General features: G+C 38.6%; 2 protein-coding genes across 6 annotated transcripts; one reads left to right on the top strand and one right to left on the bottom strand.

The window, feature by feature from the left end:
- Positions 1-3,024: 3,024 nt before the first annotated feature.
- sec22c (SEC22 homolog C, vesicle trafficking protein) lies at positions 3,025-9,026 on the bottom strand. Its single transcript, XM_034861676.1, has 7 exons — positions 8,749-9,026; positions 7,713-7,924; positions 7,346-7,509; positions 7,008-7,187; positions 6,731-6,849; positions 6,235-6,300; positions 3,025-6,142 (listed from the first exon to the last, which is right to left on the bottom strand). The coding sequence occupies exons 2-7, from the start codon at positions 7,892-7,894 to the stop codon at positions 5,942-5,944; spliced, it is 912 nt and encodes a 303-aa protein (XP_034717567.1). The 5' UTR covers positions 7,895-7,924; positions 8,749-9,026; the 3' UTR covers positions 3,025-5,941.
- Positions 9,027-9,365: 339 nt separating this feature from the next.
- On the top strand, positions 9,366-24,660 carry nktr (natural killer cell triggering receptor). Of its 5 annotated transcripts, none has more exons than XM_034861644.1 (17): positions 9,366-9,512; positions 11,468-11,545; positions 12,236-12,310; positions 13,715-13,822; positions 14,254-14,298; positions 15,798-15,885; positions 16,734-16,763; positions 17,048-17,193; positions 18,154-18,367; positions 18,574-18,750; positions 18,837-18,924; positions 19,381-19,529; positions 19,605-22,211; positions 22,427-22,510; positions 22,935-22,994; positions 24,207-24,302; positions 24,490-24,660. In XM_034861644.1, exons 2-17 carry the CDS (start codon positions 11,488-11,490, stop codon positions 24,557-24,559), a joined length of 4,095 nt encoding a protein of 1,364 aa, XP_034717535.1. In that variant the 5' UTR covers positions 9,366-9,512; positions 11,468-11,487; the 3' UTR covers positions 24,560-24,660. The 5 variants fall into 5 exon arrangements, with proteins under 5 accessions (XP_034717535.1, XP_034717539.1, XP_034717538.1 ...); XM_034861648.1 differs by having other exon boundaries at positions 19,629-22,211; XM_034861647.1 differs by having other exon boundaries at positions 9,381-9,398.
- The last annotated feature ends 1,616 nt before the right edge of the window (positions 24,661-26,276 follow it).

Consider the following 26,276-nt stretch of genomic DNA (forward strand, 5'->3'; position numbering starts at 1 on the left):
AGGGAGTGAATATTGGATGTAAATTTACCATAAACACGACTCCAAATAAATTGGTATCTGCTGGAGTGTAAGCAAGCTTTTTTTTGTTTGCCATATCAACGTATACAGGGATAATGAGCTGTGTCATCTGTGTTAACAGGTTGTTTCCAAAATGACCAAACAATAACTAAAGGCTTTAATGTTACCTGTCTGACCACCCAGAATATTCAGTTGCAATTTTTTCTGGTTCATAAATTGTTATTTTTATACACGATGTGAATACCTATGCCTGTGCAACGTGAAATGAATATACCCACCGGTGTCTAAGCAGAGAGAGAACGATCTACAGATAGGAGTGGGTGCCAGAGTGACTCACCTTGATTAAATCTACCACGGCTCAAAGTAATTTCATACAGCCTTGGAGCTCTACAAAGGACTTCCTGTCACCACATTCGAAAATCAGAGAAGAGGTTGGATCTTTTGAATGTTGAAGGCTGTTTTGGTGGGCTTTTTCTGCCGCCATATGCATATTCAAGTTAACTATAGAGAATGCAGTGGTTTCATCCCAAACTTTAAAAAAGAAATATTACATATTGCATTAATCTTTTCATACAAATTAAATGTCCATATTTAGGTCGGTTTGGTCAAGCTGGGGAAGAAGAAATGCTTCAGTCTTTTATCCATTACTCTTAGCATTTGTTACAATTTTAGCTACTTTGCTAAGCTTATTCCTGCTCTGTCTTTGAGAAAACCACCTTGCCCCCCCCCCCCCCTTTCCTCCTCGGAAGCTCATTGTGGGACTGGCTCTAGTGGCTTTAATTCTGTACCAAGGCTGAATTTTTGGAAAGAGACAAATATGGTATTAGGGGACCACTAAGGTCTATATAAAAGCATCCAAAGAGCACCATGTCATGGGACCTTTAAACACATGGGTTAAACGTTTTAGTGATTTCACTGTTCCATCATTCTAGCCAACTGTTTCAGCTACTCAACCATCTAATCATCACATACATCTTTTATCCATTAGCATTCTCAACGGCTCCTATCTATTTCACCCATTTATCTGTTACATTTAGCTAATTATTTAAATTGTTTATTCATTATTGTTAGCTATCTATTTTAACTTTTTATCCATTACTTTTAACTTGCTTGCTAATGAGTTTTCAGGCACTTTAACTCGTAGTGTTCAAGTTTTACAGCCAACTCAAATGTAGTTTATAATTGTATTAGTTATATTCTTAGTCCACCAGAGTTTTTTTCACAAGCACAGGTCAGCTATTTTCAAATGCCTGGCTGACATGGATGCAGATGTAATACCTGTCAGCATCTGCCATCACATTTGATGGTTATTAAGAAACATTTAACTAGAGTTAATCATCTGTGAACGTTATTTGTGGTGTATTCTGTTATTACCCAGGGCTGTAAAGGCAAACATTTATAAAAAAGCACTTGTCATTCAGCAGAAAAAAACGTGAGCCATAAATATTTCAGCAAGACCACCCATGCTGTTAAGCCTGTGTTGTTAAGGTAGAGGGGGCAGCATCTTAACACCAGGAGCTTCTGCCAATTAAGATTAAACAAGTTCATCCCGGCAAATGAGGATCACTGAAGCTGATGGTGTAATTCAGATGAATTCGGCAATGTGGTGACATTTTTGTATGTTTGTTCCTTGGTTGCAACCTTTCTAAACAAGCACGGAATGTTGTAAAAAATAAAAGGCAATAGAAACAATGAGTCAGATTTTTATGGGAGGGGTTTAATTTGGGACTACAGAAATTAAACTGAATTTTTTTTTTCTCAAAACCGCAGTGGATGGATCTAAAGATAGATAGACATATGGATAGATATAAACAGTGTTGCTAATAGGTTTACATGCCCATGCTTAAGTTGACTAAAAAGAGGACTAAAAATATCGTCTTTTGTAAATAGATCTTAATGCCTTAATTCCAACTTTTTAAGTACACCAATTTTCTTTGTGAATTAATAATGTATTGTAAATAAATAAATTTTCTTCCTTAAAATGCAGGGGGCATAGGTATACATACCCCTATGTTAAATTCCCATAGAGGCAGGCACATTTTTATTATTAAAGGCCGGTTATTTCATGGATCCAGGATACCATGCATCCTGATAAAAGTTCCCTTGGCCTTTGGAATTAAAATAGCCCAATATCATCACATACCCTTAACCATACATAAAGATTGGCATGGTGTTATTTCATTTAGACTAATAACTGGTTTGATTTGCATTGAGAGATGATTTTATGGAAAGTATTATTCATTCACAAAGAAAATTGGTGTCCTTAAAAGGTTGGATTTTTTTCTTTTTTTTAATCAAGGCATTAAGATCTATTAACAAAAGAAGATTTTTTATTCCTCTTTTTAGTCAACTTAAGCATGGGAATGTAAACTTATGAGCACCACTGTACAATTTTTTGCTTGAAGACACTGTTCCAGCTGTTTAAACAATAATGTGACCTATCAGGGTTGGCAGTTGAAATGTGCCACTTAACAAAACAGTTAAGGAACCTCTGCATTTTACACTAACCTTTTGTGACTTTTCCTGTCAGGCTTGATTTGGACTCACAAGTAAATAATCACAACTAAACATTCTTCTTTGGAGCTAAAGGACACATTCATCCATGAGAGTTGTTTAGGCTGCAGCCTAATTTAAATATACATATATGGGCTACAGGCTAGCACAACTTATATCGATAAATTTCATCAACTAATAAAATATAACAATCTCTGCCGACACAGACTTAATGATTGGTAAATTGTGAAAGGGCTCCATCTGCTGTAACATTGGAATAATACATAATTTCATGTACATTCAATGTTCCAAGTTCACTGCGTAAGGTAATGGCATTTCATACCACATCTATCCTGTTTTGCTTAAAATTCTTATCTGGATGTAGCATTTAGAATAGACCTTTTAAAAAGGGAAATTAGCAAAGTATTGAATGTTACCAAATATTCTCCTTACTGATCACTGTTGAATACGGAGGTAATGCTAATTTATTGGACACACAAATATCAACAAATGGAAAAAAAGACACTTTTTATTAATGAAATGTCAGTTTTACCACAGTAGGAAGAAATAAAGCCCAGTAGCCACCAGTGTATTTGGCAGTTACAATGAATGACATTGTTTTCCTGGCTCCAGACCTTTGACCCAGCCCACCCCACAGAGTTGTGTAACAACATGACAATTCTGTCTGAAATTAGGCTTCTCATACTTCCCAATATCACAAGGTTGCTTCCACAAAACCCACCAGATCGACCTTATGAAAGACTAATTAGATACAAATAATTCTCCTGGTGTTTCTTATTGAACAAAATGAAGAAAAAAAAAATCTATTAAACATACTTCAGGTTCTAAACCTAAATCATTTTTAAACTGTTTCCTGTATTCAGATTAGATTTCAGATGTTGATTAAAAAAAAAAAAACATTAAGAGAATGCTGCCATGTTTCAATTGTACAGTGTATTTGTACAGTATGTTATCAATGTCATAATTAACACATTATCACTTACTTCCATTTCAAGTGTTGAAACAAACACCACATTATTTGGTTCTACAATGTTTTTCTTTTTTTACAATGCATTTGGTCAACAACTTACAGGCTACACTGGAAATGGTAAAACCTACTTTGTTTAAAAAATATTACAGCTTTACCAATGTCCTGGGCAGAACATCCCATTTTATTTATGGTATTTTAGGTTAACCCTGTCCAAGAACACTTCATTTAAACAAGAGTGTACTCATCTGTCATGTGAAAGTCACCGAGCCGTCTACTTCTCAGCCATTAGCTAAAATACTCACATAGTGCAACCTACTTGACAACAAATTGAAATGTTTTCTGCAGCTCCTCTACATTTCCAGTGAAAACATGACAGTTTCCTCCATCTTTGTAAACTACAAGCTAAAAGTGACTGACTTTTTCTAAAGCAGTTGAAGTGGATTGTTGGATGGGATGCAACCTTTTTGTTTAATTTTAAAATCTCCTGACTTTCTTGATCAAATAGAATAAAAAGAACACAATGCCACAATGCTATTTGACAAACACTATAAACTAATAGTTTACTTCCCTTGCTAAACAGACATTAGTGCAGCTGTTTAACTAATAAAACATCAAAGAAGCTAAATACTAAATTAGTTCATTAATGTTGAACTAAAAGGGGACTTTGCCTATGTATTTAGCAGCACTAATGTTCTACATTCAAACATAGATTATAATCATATGATTTGTATGTTTACACCAATCTGAGAACAGATAGGGAAGCGGCGTAGCCAACCCTGATTCAAGACAAAAAATTAACCAAGTAAACATAAATCAGGATAAAAAATAGCTGAATATGCAACACACTCAAAGATAATTGCAACACCCAACACAAAACAATATCTAAGCTAAGATAATAGTGCAGTCATACAATTGTTTCCAACAAATTTCAATAGTATATTACCCATCAAATCAGTGCCTTCATATATTTACCCCCAGTTTACATTTTGACAATGCAGAGATCAGTAGAAAAAAGGTTAAACAGACAAACTAAATAAACATTTTTTTGATAGTACAAAAATGGGTTTTAAATAGAATTGTGATAAAATTCTCCTTTTACCACAAACTGTGTGGAAAATAGTAAGATAATATGCCTTAACATCATGCCTTTACATGACTGAGACTAATATTCCCTCTGTGCTGAATGTACTTTCCAATATAAATAACGGAGTCCTTACATTTAAACTTTGCAATGACTAGCTGAGCACTTGCTGGTGTATCTGTACATATGTCAACACAATTAAACAATCAAAAGCCATTCCGTTGTCACACAGTAAGGCATGAAATAACCCACAACTACACATTTACACCTTACATTAGGTTTGTACTGTAGCTTAATAAGGAAATTGTGGAAAACAAATATAAACAGCTGCTTCGTCTGCTTTACTTTTTAACCTTACGTCAGACTACATTAAATCATTTAGGTATCACACAATGCGTGATTTCCAATAACTGTCTGCATATGAACCATGTGTGTCTATTTTAAAAGCAATTAAACCTGTAATGGCTGTTACAATCACCAACTGTCACTTAGCGTTGTAAACTGATTATGCAAAGATAATGAAGGGCCTGTTGTAGCAGAAATAATACTGAATGTGAGCAGAAAGGCATAAACATCGCAAGTATGAGCAGGTTTAACAGTTAGGGCTGTGATGAAATGATTGTTTGTACTTGACATGGATACACTTTGGTCAGTGACTCTGACTAAAAAAACCTCCATCATTCAACATGTTCTCACTCCAAACACGTTAAATTCAGGCGTTTGATCAGTGCCTGTCCGCATCTGATATGACAAAAAAAGGCACCCTTCGGCGTGTGTGTGTAGAACGTACTGGGGAGAGCGACCCAACCGGCCCGTTCCCGTGAGTCACAGAACCGTAAGCCTGCCCACTAGCTTTTCCTTAACTTAACCGCGTCAAGAGGGGCGCAAATAGTTCCGACCAAGCGACTGTTACATGACGCTAAAGGAGAAAACCAAGCGTGTGTTTGTCAATAACAAGACAAAGTCAATGACCAAGCGCGCGTATTTTACAAGATGGGAGTAAGAATATGTTGCATCATTTTCATCAAAAACCTTTTAGGAGAGGATGGCACAAACATTTTGTTTCTCAAACAGAATTCTGCTTTTAGCTTTTCTGTTTAAGGTTCCAGAGAGAACAACAATTTACTGTATACTCTTTACAGTCCTGGAAACAAATTTACACAAAGTGCAAGTACATACTGTACACAAAAAATATTAACTTGTAATAATGATTTTCCATTATGACATACAATTCGTGAATGTGTTTTTTGCTAAAAATCCACAGATCATCTTTCAACCTAATTTGGATCAAACCATTTTCTTCCCTGTCGATCTCACCTGCACTGAAAGAGCTGTGAGAGTAAAATTCCCCCTCCTCCTCAGACCCCACAGTCATTGGTTCTGTCTTGGAGTTTGCGAGTGAGGATGAAGAGGGTAGACAGGGAGGCAACTGAAATGTGGAAGATGAGCTGCCACATGTTCCTCAGGCCGAGCAGGTAGAGGTTGCATAGGACGATCACACTCAACAGAGTGAAGGACTTGAGTTTCTTCAAAGATGAATGGAACAGGTAGAGGTGGCACTGTGGACACAGAGAGGTCAATCACACAGTGTCAGAAAGAGTTTGACATGGGGGCATTTCAGTTTTGCACTAATAATGTGAACTACGTTTACCTGAAACACACAGCAGACAAACGCCAGAAGAAATGACACAACATTCCATATGCCTTCATAGTCATCCTATAGATGTAGAAAAGGAATCAAATTCAAAAAAAGTACGATTGGTCATTCAGGGAAAAGTTCACATCATTTTAACTGTAACACACTTATTTCAGATGAAAGCTTGTTATTTAAAAGAGTGACAATTTTGCAGTTTTGTGCAGACCTCAACATTATCAAACCTGTGCTTTCACAGCAAAATGCTAATGCATGGCAGCCAGTTTTGCCAGCTAAACATTTCTCTAATTAATGTTAGCTTATACATGACTATTTAAAAAATAAAATCCCCAACTAAACAGAACAAATGGTGAGCGCCATAGTAAAGCATTCTTTCTCTAAAACTAAATATTTGTAGGGAGCATACAAAGTAAGTTATGATGCATCAACATGCTGGGCACCTTTTTTAGATGCATTTGAATTATTTGCAATTGGATTCTGGCACTGACCCTACCTGGAATGTGTACTCTGTGAGGTGAACACCACGGATTATGTTCAAAGATGCACACATAATATTTAGGACAAGGGAGAGGATGCCTGGTGCCGTCACTGGTTCCAGTCTTACATTCTGACCTGTTAAACAACAGAAAGTGACCAAATAAATAGTGTAAAATAGTAACACACAGAAACAAATTTGAGATGTCCTAAATTCTGCATCAGAGAAACATGATACAATAAACAACTGAATTGTAGATGTTATACTGTATAAGTTATGTGTTAAACAGTCTTACCAGATCCAGTGCCTTGCTCCATGTGCCCATTTGCAATGCCGTTGGCAAGCTCCACTTCCTCCAAGTTAATTATTTTGGGTGGATGGATTCTCAGATCCTCCTGGACCTCTGCCAATGTCACCTCCAGGGCCGGACCACCGCTCTGGTTGTACTGCTGCTTCAGCTTCTGAATGGTGCTGTCTATTGATTGGCAGCAACATAACATTCAATGAAAGTCTGTGTTTTTAGTTGAAAGCATCCCAACACAGGAGCTTTGTTTGTCACTTAATACAACATATTTAAATTCAAAATATTTTGCAACAGCAAATCTAGATGACAATATTTCTATTCCTATTCACCGAATTCCAAAAATGGATACGGCCGGGCTGCCAAGGTAACAACAGTGCTATTGAAGCATGCTGTGAACTCCCAGCGCAGATCTTCCAGGAAGCAGAAGGCCTTAGCAACAGGAAGGCTGCAGTGGCACACGGTCATGTAGGATACACCCTCTGACGAGATGAAGCTGAACAGGGGATAGGAGAAAAAGGGTTTAGTAAACAAACAGCCTGTCACCGCGTGACATGGATGCCGCTGTGATCAAACGGACAACATTCTGTCCGTCTTCAACATCACAGAATCAAATATACACTGAGTTGCTTTAGACTGTGTATTGTGTCTTTTGTTTCTATGGACAGTGTGCTGCTGCTTTGTTTCTTGACTCCTTACTAAATGTTGAGCTCCTGGCCCTTGATGGTCCCTCTGCCAGGGAAACAGGCCAGTGCCTTGCTGAGGGCCCTGAGCTGCTGCTTCCTCTCCTGGAGCTCTCGGTTGTGTTCAAAGTCTGTGGAGGCCGACAGGGGGAGTCCATCCCTGACCCGAACCACAAAGGCAAACAGGATCAGAGACATGATCCACTAGGTCCATGGAGAACACACTGTCTAAGTGGCGTAAAGAGAAAGATTAGATCATCAGTATTGCTATAATAGGGCTGCAACTACATTGTTTTCATAATTTGACATTTTCTTAACTATTGAATTAATTTTTGGTCTATAAAAAGTAAGAAAACAGTCATAAATGCTCCTTACAAGTCCCTAAAGCCCGAACTGGAAATGTCTTGTTTTGGTCAAACATGCATGCATTTTGTTTACTATCACAAAAGATAAAGAGAATCGACAAATATTTACAACTGGGATTGACTTTTTTGTGGTAACATTACTTATGATTAGAAAAAATGTTGCAGATTAATTTACTATCTATTGTTTTTCTATATCAATTAATTGAAAAATCATTCCAGCTCTGTATTATATTAAAATGCACTCAGGTATAAGTATATTAGGCACACGGAGCTACAACTATTACAGTCTAATAAAACAGCACTGAATGCTACCTTCACGAATGATATAATTGGAAACTGAAAGTTTATGATCAGTATAAAGGCTTGTCATTTTGAATTATGGTCGCTTTTTTATTAGAAAGACATACAGCTAGTGCAGCAGCACCCCAAACTATAGCCTCCAAAATAACCAGTAAGTTGAATGAGTTACTACTCTCAAACTTGAAATAGTTTGACTATCCTAAACCTAGCACCTTCATAAAGCAAGCATGTATCGCTGATGTTTTAGACAGTCAGGTGCACAAATAGACCTAACGTTATATTATTAGATAACTCCGTAGATTTGAAATTATGCAGTCTTATTCAATTTTCTCAGCTTGGAAAACAGTGAGATTTAAGTTCAGTTACACAAGTCTTGTCCCAGCTTACCTCATTATCATGGGTTGCATGCTTCACTTTGTTACTTAGGTTATGGAGGTTAGCTCACTACACCATGATACAAGTTAAAGGGAATACACCACTAGCATGTAGCCAGCACCAGCATTAGATGCACCTTACGAGTACAATCGCATGCTTTATATTACTTGCGATTATACAGAGAAACTGCATAACCTTTTATAACGTATACATAAGAAGTTATATTTAAATTAGCTAACGAGCTAACTTGAAATCTTCTTCCGGATACAACAAACCACTAGTATACGGAAACGCGTGAGGGACAAAATACTGTTAAACCAGACGACGCTGAAAACAAAAAGACAGGATTATTCACAGCCCGGCAGTAAAAGTTCAGGGAAACTAATTTTTTTTTTACATCTTATTATTGTGAAGAGTGTTAGACACCTGTGGGGTGCATGTGAAAAAGTCTGTGAAATTTCTTTTTTTTGCATGTGCATAAACATAATAAACTTTTCACAAACCTTTGCCTGTGTTTTAAAAATATATTTTTTATTTTTTTATTTATTTATCTTTGACAAGTCTTGGAATAACGTTAGTGTTTTTGATCTAGCTAGCTAGAGATCCATAGACTCAGCGAATCGGAAGCTAACTTCAACGTCGTTCAGTCGGAGTTCCTGCAGGTATAGCTAATACATCCGTAAGTGGAGCATTTCTATACTTAAAAGTGGTGTTAGCACATGTTAATTGTCGCCCGTCAGTTACTAGCTAATTGTCTGGCTAGCTACTGTGCAGAGGTTAGTTACAATATGTCGTTGACATTGGGATATAACCTGTACTCTGATTTTCATCGTTACGTTAAAAGTGAACAAAAAATGCAGCTGAGAGAACGCTACCGTAAGCTAACTAGCTAGCTAGCTAAATATTACCCACTGTTAGCTTAGCTAACCATTTTGAAAGCGATCATGTGTATGTAGCTGTTGTTAGCTTTGTAGCTCATTAATATGTGCCGTTCTGTTATTGCTCTGGCGTTAAACATGTCTTGTACTTGTTGTGAGTAAAATGTGTGGCATACATTGACAGTAAGCTAATATAGCTACAAGTCGTGGATATGTGCTAATATAGCTACATGTCGTGGATGTGGGCTAATTTAGACTCCGATGATCAGCTGTTCAATGTTTGAATTGACAATATTTGGTGTACTATATATTGATTGATTTTAAATGATTGGACTTGGATGACATGTAGCTCACATTAACTTCAATTTATGCAACTAAATACTTGAAAATGCTTCGTATAGTTTAGACCTATTCTGAGGTTGTCGACTATTGCTGCCCCTATTTAGCAGGGGAGTTTTACAAACTGACAGTACCATTCCCAGTACAGTCAGGCTTTGTAACTTGAGGAGTATGGTTATTTATACTGCGCTTTCCTTTTAAACATTTGTATTGGTCTGATTTGTGAAAACAGTTTAACTCAGCTGTAACTGTCATTTTACATCTGATTGACCCGAGTTTCAATGCTTTGCTATACCAGTCACCCTTATGGGATTACTGGTATAGCTGTCTTATTTAATTGCTGTCTGTCTTGTTTATCTGTATCTTTTTTGTTGTTGTCTTTATGGACTGTGAGTCTAATAATAAAGGCTATACCTCCTATCTATCTGTCAGCTGCACTGATCCAGCTTCCATTTGATTATCAGCTTTATAGTAACATGCACTAGTGCCTCACACACTGTTAATTTGCTTTAAAAAAGTCTGTTGGCACGCTTGACTAATTAAGGTGTAGACATGTCTTCCTTATGATTGCACTTGTAGGGCTTTCCTGATAAATGTTTTCATCAAGTGAAAGCCACATTTTATTCCTTGTGGTTTGCATTTGCTATCCGTGGCCTGAAATTAGTTCCTGTAGAATAATGCTTGCATTCTGTTCCTCTTGTTGTAGACTACTACCCCCACAACAGTTATATACACACAATGTATGAGGTGATAATTACATGTCAGCACAGTGACTTAACCTTTTCTAAACAATTTGTATCATGCGAATCATGAGAAGGTTAAGCTTAACTTTGAATAAATCCAGATATTGCTGACTGATTATTGGACGCTCCGCTTTCTTGCAGTCTTGCACCTGCTAGCGAAACATTGTCTGGCAAGGCGGACGGGTTAGTCTGATATGTGCTTGATCACAAGCTGCTGACACACCAAATTTTGGTATGTAGATAAGTAGCAACAGCTTATCTGTTTATACAATGGTAGAGGATCACTGACATTGAACAAGTTGAGGCAGGGTTTTTGGAAACATCATTGTTTGCTTACATTGTTCTAGTGGTTTCTTGTTCACATAATCATAACTAAACATGTTCAAACCAAAATTTCACAACACACCTTAAAGATAAATTCCTGTCCATTCTCAGTTTCACTATGTTTTTGACCTGGCAAGTAGTAGCAGTTTGGGACATTTCACTGTCACATAGTCATATCTAAATGGATAGTCGAAGCAAGAGTTAAGAGTGTACAGTTAGGAAGCTGTGCTGTTTTCTGGTTGAATTTGCATAGCCAGTATATTTCCTCATAGACTTGGCTCTCACTCCCCTCCCATCGTTCTCTCTCCTCCCCTTTCTGTTTTTGTCCCTTTAGTCTCTCTACACTGTTTTCAAGATTGGACTCCTCAGAAGCTTATTATTTCTTTAAAAGAAGGGAACCTTACTATTTTTCCTGCTTAGCTTTTTTGTACTCTGTGTACATTTTAGGTCCCCCGATTTTGATCACAATGGGGGTGAAAGACCGCCCTCAGTGTTACTTCGATGTGGAACTCAACCGGGAGCCAGGTAAGAGAATTTAAAATCACTCCACAGGTACGAGAATTAGATAGACATGTAAACAGCCACAGCTCACTTTCAGAGCTGATTACTTTGAGCTGACATGATGAATAAAGAGCTTTAAACTGTATGTAAGTTGTTTGTTGTAGCCTTGCAGCGTTTGATTGATACTAATTTGGTCAAAATGAAAGTGGAACACCCAGTAGGTTGACTGGTTTCATGTTAGTAACCGTATCTGTACTGAATGGTTGAATCAAAGTCTTGGCACAAGACTTTATAAGCATTATGTACTTTTCAAGCAGGATTGATGTGCAACGGATGACTGTAAAGACCAGTTTAGTGTCCTCAGACTAATTGTAAATTTAATAGTCACGTTTGGACATGGACAAAAACAAACAACAAACCCACATGAGGCTTTTAAGAATATTCTAGATTTGCTCCTAGCTATGGAAAAAGTCTGAGCTTCTTATTTTTGGAAGCCAATGAAATGTGTGCAGTGTGCATTGGAGCTACTTGGACTGTAACTCTTAATTGAGTCTTTGGCCTATTTAGTTTCTTTTGCTCATTGTTTTTTGTAACGCAACATTTATACTGACAAAAGTTTTATCATCATGTTTATACATTTTTCTGATTTAGTTGTTGTTGTAGCTACGAGCTGAAGTTTGCTTATTTCTTATTCTCTTTTTTTGTGTTTTTTAGTTGGCCGCATTGTCTTTCAACTGTTTTCGGATGTTTGTCCCAAGACAAGCAAAAACTTTCTGTGTTTGTGCACTGGTAAGTAATGTTCAGTCAAGGACATGTTTTGCATTCTATTGTGCTTTTGCATTAACAACATTGCATGACCAAATATTTGTCTTTCAAAAAGTAATATAAGAGAAAGTTTTTTCAGAGCATAACATGGAACTGCCTGTCAGTCTGCATGTCTCAGAAGTACAGCTGACAACTGTAAACCACATCATTATAGTACTCGATTGATTTTTCCCAACCAGATTTGTTGTTGATTTCTCCTATAAAAACTGAGACACAGCTCAAGGTGTCAGTGACCCAGCCACAAAACACTCATTTACTGGGTTTAAATTGTGTCTGTTCCCTGTCACATTTCACAAATCTTTCCCTTTCTGTACCATTAAAATAAATGAATTTCATTTATTAGGATCCCCGTTAGATGTAGCCAAAGCAACAGCTGTTCTTCCTGTGGTCCACTCATTATGAGTAGATGAATAAGAATGTGGTTTGTCAATTAAAAGTGAGAGGCACAGTATCACGCTTCACACCCCTATTTGGTCCTTTGATATCTTTGGGAAAGGAGCATTGGCTGTAGTGTAAATTGTCCAGTGACAGATGGAGTTACTGGATGGATATAGGGGTCCTGGTCTGAAACCCCTTAGATATTTCGTCCCACTGAGCAGAACACAGTGTACTGTAGTAGCAGCGGTCTGCCTAGAGATAGCCAGCCATAAATCAAACAGACTGCAGATCGATCCTCCCTCTCATTTTTCACCCCACCTGGCCGACAGGAATGTGATGCAGGCAAGGGCAGACATGGGAGATGGCTGGTTAGTCTGTTCCTTTTCCTGGACACACACATTCACACACACACACACAGATTGTGATGCACACTGCTCAGCTGCGCAGTTTGCTGTGGCTTTCTAAAAGTCTCTAATGTGTCCTTTTTAGGTGGGGATCTGCTCAGTAACCAAGCCCTTGGAACAATGTTGAAGCCAGTGATACAGGAAAATACTAGAAGATTAGCAAACATAGCTGTCCATTTGAACAGCCAACCCTCTGTCCTTTTAAAGCACACACATCTAATGAAATTACTGCATTCACGTCTCCTTCCCCCTAGGGGATAGGAAATCCAGGGGGTAATAGCTTTGGGCCAATATTGTGTTCCCTGTTGCTTCACCCCAGGGAAAGATTGTTTAATAAATTCTGCAGTTCTGCACAGGAGTATCACCAACAGGATGCCTGAACAAAGGCATCCAGTTTATTGAAATCCTTCCTCCCAACTGTGGTTTCATTCCCTTGTTTAGAACAAACCACATATGGCAACGCTCAAGACTAACATTTCTTTACACCTCAAGGCATCTGGTATACGCAAAAGCCCTTTAAACAGTAGCAGGTCTGTTGAATGTTTTGTGTTGGATGAGAGCTCAGTTACCATTCATGTGATTGCAGGTGAAAAGGGAACTGGCAAAATCACAGGGAAAAACCTGTGCTACAAAGGCTCCACATTTCACAGAGTTGTAAAGAACTTTATGGTCCAGGGAGGCGACTTCACCGAAGGTAAAAATGTCTAGCATGTAACCTAAGTGTGTGTTTTTAATTAAACTGTGAAATGTGTCGAACTGCTGTTTTCGTCTTTACACAAAACCCAACGGAAAGCAACAGGGCTTCAGTAAAAAAGGTGCAGCATCGGATTTTGTTTAAGGAAGAATTAAATGCTCGGTTAGGTACAACATGTTTGTGAATAATGGTGATGCTTTGTATGGTTTCAAAGCTAACAGTTAATTATGTGAGTTACAACACAAACTGACAGATAGAAGCTGTAAGTCTCATCAAATTGCCAGTATGTACATATGGGGACAATTCAGTTTCCTGAATGTGGCAGCCACTTCAAAAATGTGTCCTAGAAAAACAAAATTAACCACTTTTGACGCACTTTTTCGGCATTGATAATAATTGGCTTAATTATTTAATTGTATAATTCTCTGCAGGAAATGGAAGAGGAGGAGAGTCCATTTACGGTGGCTACTTTGAAGGTAATGGGAATATCAAATTATCTAATAAAAAAATATTGTCTAATAAATGTTTATCTAAGTTACAATTTAGCTACTTTTGCATGAGCATTATGTTGCATGGGCCTATTGTTATAATAATGTGTTTCTTGTGAATTTTCCTATGTATGACTGTGTTAACCTTCACTTCTCCATTGTATAGTGCTGTCTTCTATTTATTAACAGTAGTGGGCTTTATCAAATCAGCATGGAGAGTAGGTATTCTCTTTACTGAAAGCTACAATCTTCCTGCCTAAAATTTTCAACATATTCTTTTATTTATAGAGTGGTCTTTTGCAAAATGAGAAGGTAAGAGATGTACACAGCTCAGTAACACCATGTCAACATTGTCCCCACCACCTTCCTCTGTCAGTCAAAAAAAAAGTGCAAATGTTTGCAATGGTACAGATGCAAATTTGTACTCAAAGGATGTTACAGGGTTTTCTATTAAGACAGCTACCCAGTTAGACCACCTGCCCCCAGAGCCTCGGGCTGATCATGTTACATTTTATGTTACATATGTGGTATTTATAGTTACATGATTTTCTCGACATGTAGATAGATGTCAGATACAGGCTGCCGGTTTCTCTGCTAAATATGACGACTAATGGAGTATCTCACTGAAAATAAGATATTTAGCTTTACATCACGGATGGAGTAGAAAAAATGAAGAATTAGCCGTTTAGAAGTATTTTAGTTGTTGTTTTGTGTCCATATTGGAATAACCTTTTTTATATATAAGCAAATAGCTTGATGATATTTATGACTTCAGTGCTTTTATTCTGTTAGTAATCAGTTAACTATTTACATGTACTAGTGTTTTCTGTCTTACTTTTAAAGGATAATTCAATTTTTCCAGTCTATTAAAGGGCATATACGCTACGTCACTGTGGACCAATTTACCAAAGCATTCAATATGTTTGGTCTTCTCCAATCTTCAGAAGTCTTGACAGTTGCTTTACATAAGCGATGCATTATAGTGAGCATTTAGTTGCCTTTTTTGCTCCAATTTACATGAATTTAGATGACACATTGTTGTTTCTTTCTTGATTGTCTTCTGCTTTTAATTTTTGGACAGCATAGCTCAGGATACACTAGCTATTTCTGAAATTTACTGGACTCTTTGAATCTATTTTATAAATGATCCCAGCTAAGTGATAATGTAACCTTGATGAGGAGAAAGACACTGGATCTCAAGCCAGTTTCATGTCAAGACAACATAGTATTCTTTGGAATTAGGTCAGAATGATGTAAAATATATGTGATTTAATAGTTTCAAATCATTCAAAACCAGTTGGGTACTTGGTACAACTACCTTTTATAAAACGGTGCCTTTATGGAAGGACTGGTTACTGAGGCAGTGATTAGGTTCGGTGGATTAAAATGGTTATCCCTTTTATCCTTTACCTCCCTGAATATTTCCGTTATTATGCATCAGAGAACACACTGTGAGACTTCGATCCCTCTCTCTCTGCTCCCAACAGATGAGAACTTCACTCTCAAACACGACAGAGCCTTCCTGTTGTCGATGGCCAATCGTGGGAAGGACACCAATGGTTCGCAGTTTTTCATGTGAGTAACATAAGTAAATCAAATCACTCTGCACCTTTTTTAATAACTATACCATTTAACTGACAGGTCACATACATTATTTATTGGCTTTCTGTCCCTTTTGAAAATGTAGAGTAGAATTTGTCAATGAGTGTGGACGTCATCAGTCCCCGCTCTGTGTGCTGTTAAATTTTCAAAGTGCAGAGAAACATGGATTCATTCTTTTTTACCTATAAATGTGTTACATTTTTTCTCTTGCCGTTTTTGTGTAAAATTTACAGAAACTCTAGCATCCTGCTCTTCCAAGGTAATGTGTCTCCAAGGCTGTGTTTTTCTCTCTCTCTCTCTCTCTCTCTCTCTGTCTCCTGACTGTATTTATCATTCAGTAGTATGTATTCTGCAAAGTGCAGTGTTTATTTTGGATTTGTTTTAAACAATATTCACAAATAAAGGCTTGAGGTTTTGGCTATCCAGACTTCCTTTATCACCACACCAGGTTGGCACCCTTTGTTAGAAATGAATAAAACCTTTGAAACATAAAGGAGGAAATTTAAACAGACTGTCCATATTTGTATGATCAAATATTTCTCACTCTGTTGTTAAGGGATGTTATTGCCTGATTATGGTTGTTTATGGCTTGTAAGTCCAAATTACAAGTGTTTTCTTAATATATATCATTAAACAAATGTCTGACAAATTCTATACCCTTTTTCTTTTTGTTTTGAGATGTGTTCCTGCGAAACCGTAGTACCTGCACTTTGTTGATGTTTTTTGTGTATTCTCTTTCTTTTCTTTCTTTTTTCTTCTTTTCTCATGACCCTACCTGCCATTGGTTGACCTCCCTTCTTTGCTGGATTTTCCACAAACAGCACGACCAGAACAGCACCTCATCTCGACGGGTAAAATCTAATCTCACTTTGGCACTTACCGTAGGCATTACAATGGTCTTTACAGTTCATAGTGAACCTTCACTTCTTACTGGATTTTCCCATATTTAACTGAATTATTTTTTAACAGAATTTCTTTATACTGTTTAACATTTTGGTGTGTGTGACGGTGTGTTTGTGTATGATACGTTGAGAAAGAGTGAATATTTTCAAGGCTTTTGAAGACATTGGAATCACATAACAGTCAAATCGCTGTATAGTTGTAACCGGCATCAATCTTTTCTGCCTTTGCACAGAGTCCATGTCGTCTTTGGTCTGGTGATCTCCGGCTTTGAAGTGATAAAGAAGGTCGAGGGGCTGAAGACTGATTCAGCCAGCAGACCCTACGCTGATGTGAGAGTGATAGACTGCGGACAACTTATCACCAAGTCCGCTAATGATGGTAAGCAGAGCAACTGATCTGCAATTTCTTGAAGGGTTAGGGTTAGCTTTATTAAAAAACACTTTGTTATCAGACCCAGGGTATTATCCTTACCCTGGGTGTGGCACTCTGCCCCAAGCTATTAAAACTTAATAAATGTGTCATAAATACATTTAATTGTTTCATTTTACAAAAGGCTCAGTAATTGAATTCTTAAAAACAACTGGCCACTGTTGTTTCTAGGAAATGCTACTTAAACAGGAGTACATGGGGACTATTTTCAGCTACTACTTAAAAGTTTATTTTTCTCATTTATGTGTTTGTATATCATTTTGGGACAACAATGGAGCTCAGAGGAATAAGCAACATCAGGCTTTGGATACTTAATTAAGAAAGATATCGCCAGAATTTTGACCTGCTGCTGTATAAAAACATCTCTAGAGCAGGGAGATTTAATATATTGGCACACAGACCGGGATAGGTAATGCCTGGTGTATATTCAAACAACCGCTTAAATAGATTATCTAGTTTTAAATATTTTTAAATAGTTATCCATTGTCCGTTATGTATATAAGCTTCTACCTTGTTGTATTCTCTGTTGTTTTTGTCTACTGTGGGAAATACCGTGTGCTGCCTGTTATTGCAACTGGGTCATATTCTGGGTCACTCTGTAAGAGGTTGGTATTTTAATGTCAGCATTTCCCGTCTGGCATTAGTAACGGTGCGTGTTAACTGATCTTCTGTTTAATGAGGTTCAGCAAGGTGATCTCTGCGAAGTTCGGATGGCATCTGCCCACCTGACTCTGCCAGGCCTGCTTTCATTGACCCCAACATACCAAAACGAATCAAACAAAGCCTCAGTTGTTGTAGTGTTACACCACCCTGAAAGTGACTCCTGGCATTTGATCTTTCCTTCTTACTGTTACTAAGAAGCCTTTTTCAAATGAAATGTCCTGTATACTGTTATGTTTCTGGCTTCAGTTCTTGAAAGCAAGAGGAAAAGAACCTCTGATTCTTCGGACTCGTCCCTCGATTCCCATGACTCGTCCTCTCAGTTCTCCTCTTCAGGGGGATCTGAAAATGAATCGGATGAAAAGCAAAAACATCACAAGCACAAGGGACATGCAAAGAGTAAACGGTCTAAAAAGAAAAGGAGGGAATCAAAGAAGGAGAAAAACATTGATGTTCTGCCAAGGTATTTAAAAAAAAAAAATCTTTGTTCATGATCACATCTTTACATCCTTTTATAATTACTCACATGTACCACAAAAGATCCAGTCTGATCAGTATCACCAAGTCTATTAAAAGTAGTGACGTGATTCACTGTCAGCTTTGAGAGCTAAGAGACGGGCTGGTTTTTTGCATAACAAAATATTGTTTTGCATGTTGTGTCGGTTGAAGCTTTCACAGTCCTGTGGAAAGAGAGATGATGCAGGGAGACGATGAAGGGGAGGAAGAGAAGGAGCAGAGTGGGAGGAGAGAGAAGCCGGTAGTCCGACCAGAGGAAATCCCTCCGGTGCCAGAGAATCGCTTCTTGCTGCGACGGGACATGCCATCTCAGGAAGATAAAACGGAGATGTCAGTTTTTTGGGAATATATTTCAGTTCATGCATTAAACAGGATACATAACCCTAGGCGTTTACTTTGAATTTTGATAATTTCAGAGTTGAGAAAGAAGAAACATCTCTTGCAACTGACCAGAAACCAGCAGTCTCCAAGTCTGGACGGAAGATTAAAGGCAGAGGAACAATGGTATGCTCACCTCAACTAAGATCAGAGATTTGTCAGTTCGTATGTAGGTGTTTCTTTATTAATTGTGGTAGTAGTCTGCTTCTTATTCTATCTGATCCACTATAACTTATTCCGAGGGCCAATATTTATACACTACTGATGTCAAGGGGTTGCAAGTAGACATTGCTTCCTTATCAGGGGTCACAACCCCAAAGGGTGGGAAGCATTGATGTAAAGAATTGACCTACATCTACATCAATGACCCCAGAAACAAACTCTTAATTTTTAGTTTTCTCTATGGTCATGCCTGCATTACTTTTTGCCACTATTCTGCATTCTGTATTCTTAATGAAAATCACAAGTTGCCTAAGGCAAAGAATCTTTAAGCACAGCCTCGGCAAGCTCCTTTTTAAGAGTTTTGGCCTATGCTTAGTAATGCAATTTGAAGTATCAATACTTTTTTACTTTTTTTTGCAGCGATATCACACCCCCACAAGGTCTAAATCGCGCTCTGCATCTGTGGAAGAACGTGGTAGCAGTGAAACTCCACCACACTGGAAAGAAGAGATGAAGCGAACCAAAGTTTATCAACCCCCAAGCATCGAGAGGTGGAGCAAAGGAGACAAGTAGGGCTTAATCTTTTACTTTGTAACATGGAACATCATTTTTGTTTTTCCTTCATGCATCTTTTGAATTAACAGATTGAATGACCATTCCTCATGCAGATGGGAGGACAGAAGCGACTCTGCATGGTCCCGGTCTGCAGAACACTCCTCAGACCGCAGCTCTGAGAGGTCCAGCCTGCACCGCCAACACAAGAAAGAGAAGAAGAAAGCCAAACACAAGAAGAAAGCCAAAAAACGGAAGCATGGCAAGAAGAAGAGCTCTAAGAACAAGCCACAAATGCCTCGTCTGTCGTCTGTGGGTGAAAGGTCAGGGTCTTCAGAACGAAAGTCCAGAAGATCCCGCTCTCTATCACGCTCCTCTTCAAATCAGCATCATTCGTCAACTCGGAGGAGACAGCGGTCCTCGCTGTCTTTCAGAGACTCACGTTCCTACTCTAGGTCTTACACATCCAGTCAGTCCAGATCTAGAGGGCGGTCCAGGTCTTATTCAAGATCCAGAAGCCTTTCTAGGTCCAGAAGTCGGTCTTTGTCTAGATCCAGATCTCAGTCCTATTCTCGATCCCGGTCTAGATCTAGGTACAGATCTAGGTCTTTGTCTCCACCCAGAAAGAAGAGTCCATCCAGATCCCAGAGAAAGAGGAAAGCCAGCAAGCCCAATGCGGACGCCATGATGTCAGAGAAACTTCCAGAGAGCAAAGTCAAACCTGTCCATAGACTGTCAAGTGTCCCAACTACTGAAAGTGTCCCTGTGATCCCAATGAGCGACAGTCCCCCACCCTCACGCTGGAAACCTGGTCAAAAGCCCTGGAAACCCTCTTACATCCACATTCAGGAGATTAAAGCTAAAGTAGCTTCTAGCTCCTCCACTGTACAAACAGTAGCTAGTGTTACAGAAAAAGCTTCTGTTAAACCAAAGGTTCTGCCAGGTGACTCTGAAAGCCACAAATCGGCAGGGCGCTCACACAGCAGGTCCTCAAGAAGCAAGTCCTGCAGCCGCTCATACAGCCGCTCAAAGAGCAAAAGTTACAGTAGGTCCAGGTCCAGATCCCCTCACCAGTATAACAGCAGGTCATCCTCCATCAGCAAACCAGACTCTGAAAACGCCCAGAAAACGTGTGTCAACAAGAGGAGTTCACTAGACAAGGAATGGAAAGAGTATTACAGCTCTCTGAGGAGGATAAAAAATTTAGACAAGTACATTTCACTCCCCAGCAGTCAAGATGCTCAGTCAGCATCAGAGAAAGAGCATAGTCCTGATATCAGTGTCTCAGGGAGAAGTGGCTCCTTGGAGAAAGGGGGCTCACAGGATCAAGAGACAAAGCATTACAGCTCAATGCTGCCGGAGAGCTTTAATAGCAAGTCTGAATGGGATAGTGACAGTGATAAAGTTGGCCAAAGCAACAGTGCAAAGCAGAAACAAGCAGTTCAGTCCAGTAAATCTCTTGACAAAAAGGTGTCTGCTCCTACTGGATGGAATTCAGAAAGTGATTCAGAAAATATAACCGCCAGGACATTGGCCATATCTGAAAAAGAGGAAGGGGAGGCTAGTTCCGAATCAGAATATGAGACTATCAAAAAGACGTCTGAGGCAGTGACTGTGCTGGAACGCAAAACTGCTGCTGCTGCTTCTGGTCAGCCGGAGGAAAGTGGGGAAAAGGCCGCAGAGCCAGAGAAGCACAGGAGCAAGAAGAAGGCTAAACGTAAGCATAAACACAAGAGAAGAAGTGAGAACAAAAGCAGTTCCCATCACAGTAAGGACAAAGGAAAGAGATTGAAGAGACAACATCAGAAGCTCAAAGAATCATTTCACTGGCAGCCTCCTTTAGAGTTCGGGGAGGAGGAAGAAGAGGATGAATCAAAACGAGAGAAACATAGTCCTGGTAGAGTTGTCAAAGAAAGGCCTGGTTTAGGCATTGTGAGTAAAAAAATGACTAGCGAAAAAGAGCAGCCACAACAGAGTGCAAAAGAATGTATCAACAAAAACCCAAAACACACTGACCCTCATCTTCAGTCATCCAACAGGAACGGTGCTAATTTACCGAAAGAGCAAGAGTCCTTAGATGATATGGACATTTGTACCCCGGAGCATGATGCTGAAATTGTAGAACCTCTACACACACTGGATGCTTACTATAACTCCCCTGAATTAACTCTAAAATCTACCTCGAAGTCTTCAGATATGGCAAGTGGAGATCGTGCTTTACCTCCTAGCAAAGAACAACCGTCTGTTACCTCCACAACAACAGCTGGACTTCAAGAAGAAGCAGCCACTGGCCAACCTGTTGGCACTGTAATTCATTTCAAATGGAGGCCTTTAAAGGGAATGTCAGCTCTACAGAACCTGAATGTGCCGCCCGTCACCACAAAAAACGTCCAACTTCAAGAGAACCAGACCCCCAACCAGCAGGGAGTAAGAATGGAGATAAAAAGCAAAAGCCGGGTCCGACCGGGATCTCTGTTTGACGAGGTTCGTAAGACCGCACGGCTCTACCAGAGGCCGAGGAACCAGGAGAGCTCCAGCGAGGAGAGATCCACCTCTGTGGGAAATACAAGGGGAACGTCACGCACACGATCCCAGAAGAAGTCGCGCTCCATTTCAAGTCACCGGTCCCGCTCCAGAGGCTGGTCACATTCCTACAGCCGGTCCAGGAGCAGGTCCCGCAGCTCCAGCTCCTCTACCAGGTAAGACAAAAATCCTTTTGATTAAATAAAGAGCGGGATGGCACCTTTTGGCAAATCTTTGTAAATGCTGAAGAGGCTTTTTGGACAAGGTTGTTAATAAGTGATCAACTTGATGTGAAGTATTTAGTCTAGAAGCTCAAATCTGTATCTGCAGTACAGAGCTGTTTGTTCTAGCTTGGTTAAAGGTCTTTTATAATGCAATGTAATTCTTTTAGGAGTCGTAGCAGGAGTCTGCGGAGACGTGGAAGAGGACGGTCGCGCTCTCGTAGCAGCACATATCGAAGTTACAGGAGTCACAGGTACACCCCGAAACAATTATTTTGTGATGAACAATTTTTGTATTCATTTTTAACACCGTCCCGCCATATCCAAAAATAGAGTAACTACAATATTCAAGACCTACAACAAAATAGACAACACATTACCAACCAAATAAACGTTTGCATAAATAACAAAACCATAAGCCCATCATACACGTCTTACTGGCACAAAGCTTCTTAGAGCCCTCCAGAAAACCCACTCTTAAATGCGGACGGGACACCTAACGGGGCCCACTGGGGAGGGGTAAACAACATAAGAAGAAACCTTGTAGATCTGGAGGTTTCAGCTTCATGCTCTATATTTTACATTTCAGCCCGATAGACTCCTGAGCACCATTGTGTATTTTATTTATGATTGGTCTTGAAGTATCTTTTTAAGACTACTTCTGTCTTTTTCTTTCAGTCGGACGTACAGTAGAAGTCATTCCAGAAGTCGCTCCCATCATCGCCGTCGGAGATCCAGGTCCTGGAGCTATTTAACTGACACTCAGAAATATAAATGTTTAAGTGTTCATGTGAGAGATCACTGAGGTCTTTCGAGTCCAGATATCCATATGATTATGTTTATATGTATACAGTATACTCAGGTTCAAACACCACAATCTCATTTGTAGGGCTGGGTACCGAATTCAATACTTCTTAGGCACTGACAGAATTGCCTCTAAAGCATAAAATCTAAAAATGCCTCGTCATTCAAGACCTAAGGAGTAAATATCATCAGAGTGAGTGAGCCAATAAGCGTGCAGCATGCTTCTAACCAGATGAAATTATGTTTGTGATGGGCTTTCTAGCATTACACGTCTTAGAGACTCGCAGGAAAAACTCTACATTATGTACAGAGACAGGGCTCACGTGGTAGGAGCTGACAAATAAATACAAAGATTTGTTGTAAATTATTTTTGTTTCATAAAATTGGTATTGATGAAAGTATCCTAAAGGAACTGGTATCGATATTTTTCACCCAGCCCTACTTATTTTATCTTAATCACAAGTAAATTGGAAATCGGTGCATATTGCTTTAGAATTGACAAAGTTTATAGGATATTTTAATATTAACTAATATATAGGTTTTGGGGTTTATATGACGGCATGAAAACAATTGCTACTGAGTAATACACATCAAGCAGAAAAAGGCTTTTGTGTGAAGACAGAGATAAAAACGAGTTGGTGAATATTCAATCATTCTATTGACTATTTTGATGAATAAAAATAGAATACTTTTTCTTAGCAAAGTGTAGATTTTCTCCTGTGTCTATCCTCTGTGAAAGGAAAATGATTTCTCTTCAGGTTTGTAAGACAAAGGTGACCTTGGAATTATGAAAATTGTATTATGGCTTTGTTTGCAATTCTCTAATATTTATTGACCAAAAATGAATCTATTTATCAAGAAAATAATCATCAAAATAATCGTTAGTTGCAGCCCTAGGAGTGATCAATCCTATCTTTAGTCGTTATAGTATCTGCGATTGCACAAAGGTGGAATCAATCTTTTTTTATTATTATTATGAACGCGGGCAGCATCTAAATAACTGTGCTGTGTATTTGTAATAAAATCAGTGACGGATCTTTATCATCATACCAGGACTTGGCTTTTCCTTGTTTACCTAAACAAATCTGTCAATCAAACACCATTCTGGAGCTATCCCCGAAATAATATCTCCGTATGTTAATGCAGGTCCGATTCCTCCGACAGTTACTCAAGTCGGAGTGCGAGCAGGAGACGAGGACGCAGACGAAGTGACAGCTACAGGAGCTCGGACCGCCGATCCCGGTAAGATGCTCTGCACCCTGGTGCACCCTGACCGACGTCAGCAAGGTGGCAGCTCTCAGTTTGGCCCAACCTTTTCCTTTATGTTGCTGAATGTTGAGGTTGTGGTTTAACACCAGACCAACTAAGCATTCAGCTAAGTTGTTGTATCTAATTCATGCGAGAAAAGTAAAATGTATGTCTTTTGCAGGTCGTACCGCTCATCCAGCCGCAGTTCTTCCAGGAGCAGAAGTCACAGTCGCAGCAGTCGGTACAGTTGAGCCTTAGGCAGGTCGGTAGGTTCAAGTCTGCTCGGAGGAAACAAAGCCACAAAGTCTGGATACTGTGCACACACAATAGCAGTTACTGTTATCACAGATTAATTTAATACTGTTCTGACAGTCTTTGAGGAAATTAATGTTACAGAATGTAAATAAATAAATAAACCTACTTTACTAACTTACATAAGATAGTTCTTCTTTTAGGGACTGCCACTGCCTAGAGGTATAAAAAACAATTTCTGTGATAAATAATATTAGATGTAAGCTTCATATATTTTATATTGTTTATATTTGTGTATTCTTTTTTACTTCTGTTTTTACTACACTGAAATGTACAATTATTGTTCCGTAAGTGTCTAATTCGCTCAGTTCTGATGGGTTTGAGGAGGTAGTTGGTATAGGTTTTGGTTATGGCTTAAAAAGTTTTTTTTTTCTCTAAAAGCGTTCTTGTTCAATGAGTGTCTTTGTTCCATTCATGTATTACTTTATAAATATTAACTGCTGTACTCAAAGTATAGTGTATCTGAGTTAGATTTTATTCAAACAGTTATGAATGTTTACACATAATAAATACAACAGCATCTAAGCCTCTGTTTTTCCTCACAATGTACAGTAGATAATTGTACAGAGATGTCAGTTTGTGAACTTTGATCATTTGTACCTCTTCAACAGCGCCATCTGCCTTTTATATAGAATCCACTTTGTCATTAGATGTCATGTAATTAGAAAAATCTGATTAATGCACAACTAAAATTCCACTGACTTCATTTGAATAAGAAACAAGGAAAGAAGACTTAAATTATTAATCAAACTCAAACTAATTTGAAAATTTGGTTTCCTCTTTGCTAATATTTGTGAACCCCTAAAACTCCTTGAGTGTGAGCTCCTATATCTTTCTCCTGGGAGCTTTCATGAGCCGCATGCTAGAAACTAAGAATCATCCGTCAGCTACAGATCCTATTGGATTGCTACAGTGACTGTTCATTTTTATCAGCAAGGGCAAGCAGTGAGTAAATTTACTGCTCAGGCCTATTTGGTATGCTTTTCATACAAATCATACACGTTTGCAGTTTTATAGCAGAATGCATCATGTGCTGCACACAAGGAGGAAATGAATTGATTGGATGCTGTTATATACAGCCTTTTTTTTAGTTTTCACTTTTTACACATTGTGGTAAAAATGTTTCACAAGTGACTTGGGGACTTTTGTAAAACGTTAAAGTGTGCATTTAAAATGTATGAACACATTTGTTTTGTTTTTTAAATGTGCAAGCAAAACTTACAATTCATATCTACACTGAGGTCAAACTGGAACTATAGTAGACAAACCGTGTCTAACCTTTAAATCACTGATACAGGATTGAATTTATGTTTCCTTCAAAACACATGTCCTAGGACCTTTTTTGCTAACAAGCTTCATTTGATTTCAATGCCACAGGTTTATAAGGAAACATGCTTAGCCTCCGACCACAGAAAATAGATGGTATACTTTTCATTGAATTTCTCCTCTTCAATTCCTCCTTGTCTAACATGTTCAACAGCACAAGATATGCCATATATAACTCTTTGTTTACACATCCACATACTATGGCTTGGATTTAAAACCTCTTAATGTGAAATGTGTTTAATATTCCTGTGAGTCTGTGAGTACAGCTTCTCTGTACACACTAATATTGTGGGCTCGGCTGAGTCCTGGACATGAAGTGATGAATGGTTC

Source organism: Etheostoma cragini, chromosome 22, assembly GCF_013103735.1.
Source record: "Etheostoma cragini isolate CJK2018 chromosome 22, CSU_Ecrag_1.0, whole genome shotgun sequence".
Classification (NCBI taxonomy): Eukaryota; Metazoa; Chordata; class Actinopteri; order Perciformes; family Percidae; genus Etheostoma; species Etheostoma cragini.

Excerpts from the sequence above, each read along its gene's own strand:
- sec22c (XM_034861676.1), bottom strand. The coding sequence starts at position 7,894 with ATGTCTCTGATCCTGTTTGCCTTTGTGGTTCGGGTCAGGGATGGACTC. Across the intron at positions 7,510-7,712 it reads GGCCAGGAGCTCAACATTTA|CTTCATCTCGTCAGAGGGTG; the intron begins GTAAGGAGTCAA and ends TCCCCTGTTCAG. Across the intron at positions 6,143-6,234 it reads TTGTCTGCTGTGTGTTTCAG|TGCCACCTCTACCTGTTCCA; the intron begins GTAAACGTAGTT and ends CTGTGTCCACAG.
- nktr (XM_034861644.1), top strand. The coding sequence starts at position 11,488 with ATGGGGGTGAAAGACCGCCCTCAGTGTTACTTCGATGTGGAACTCAAC. Across the intron at positions 14,299-15,797 it reads TTACGGTGGCTACTTTGAAG|ATGAGAACTTCACTCTCAAA; the intron begins GTAATGGGAATA and ends TGCTCCCAACAG. Across the intron at positions 22,995-24,206 it reads CATCGCCGTCGGAGATCCAG|GTCCGATTCCTCCGACAGTT; the intron begins GTCCTGGAGCTA and ends ATGTTAATGCAG.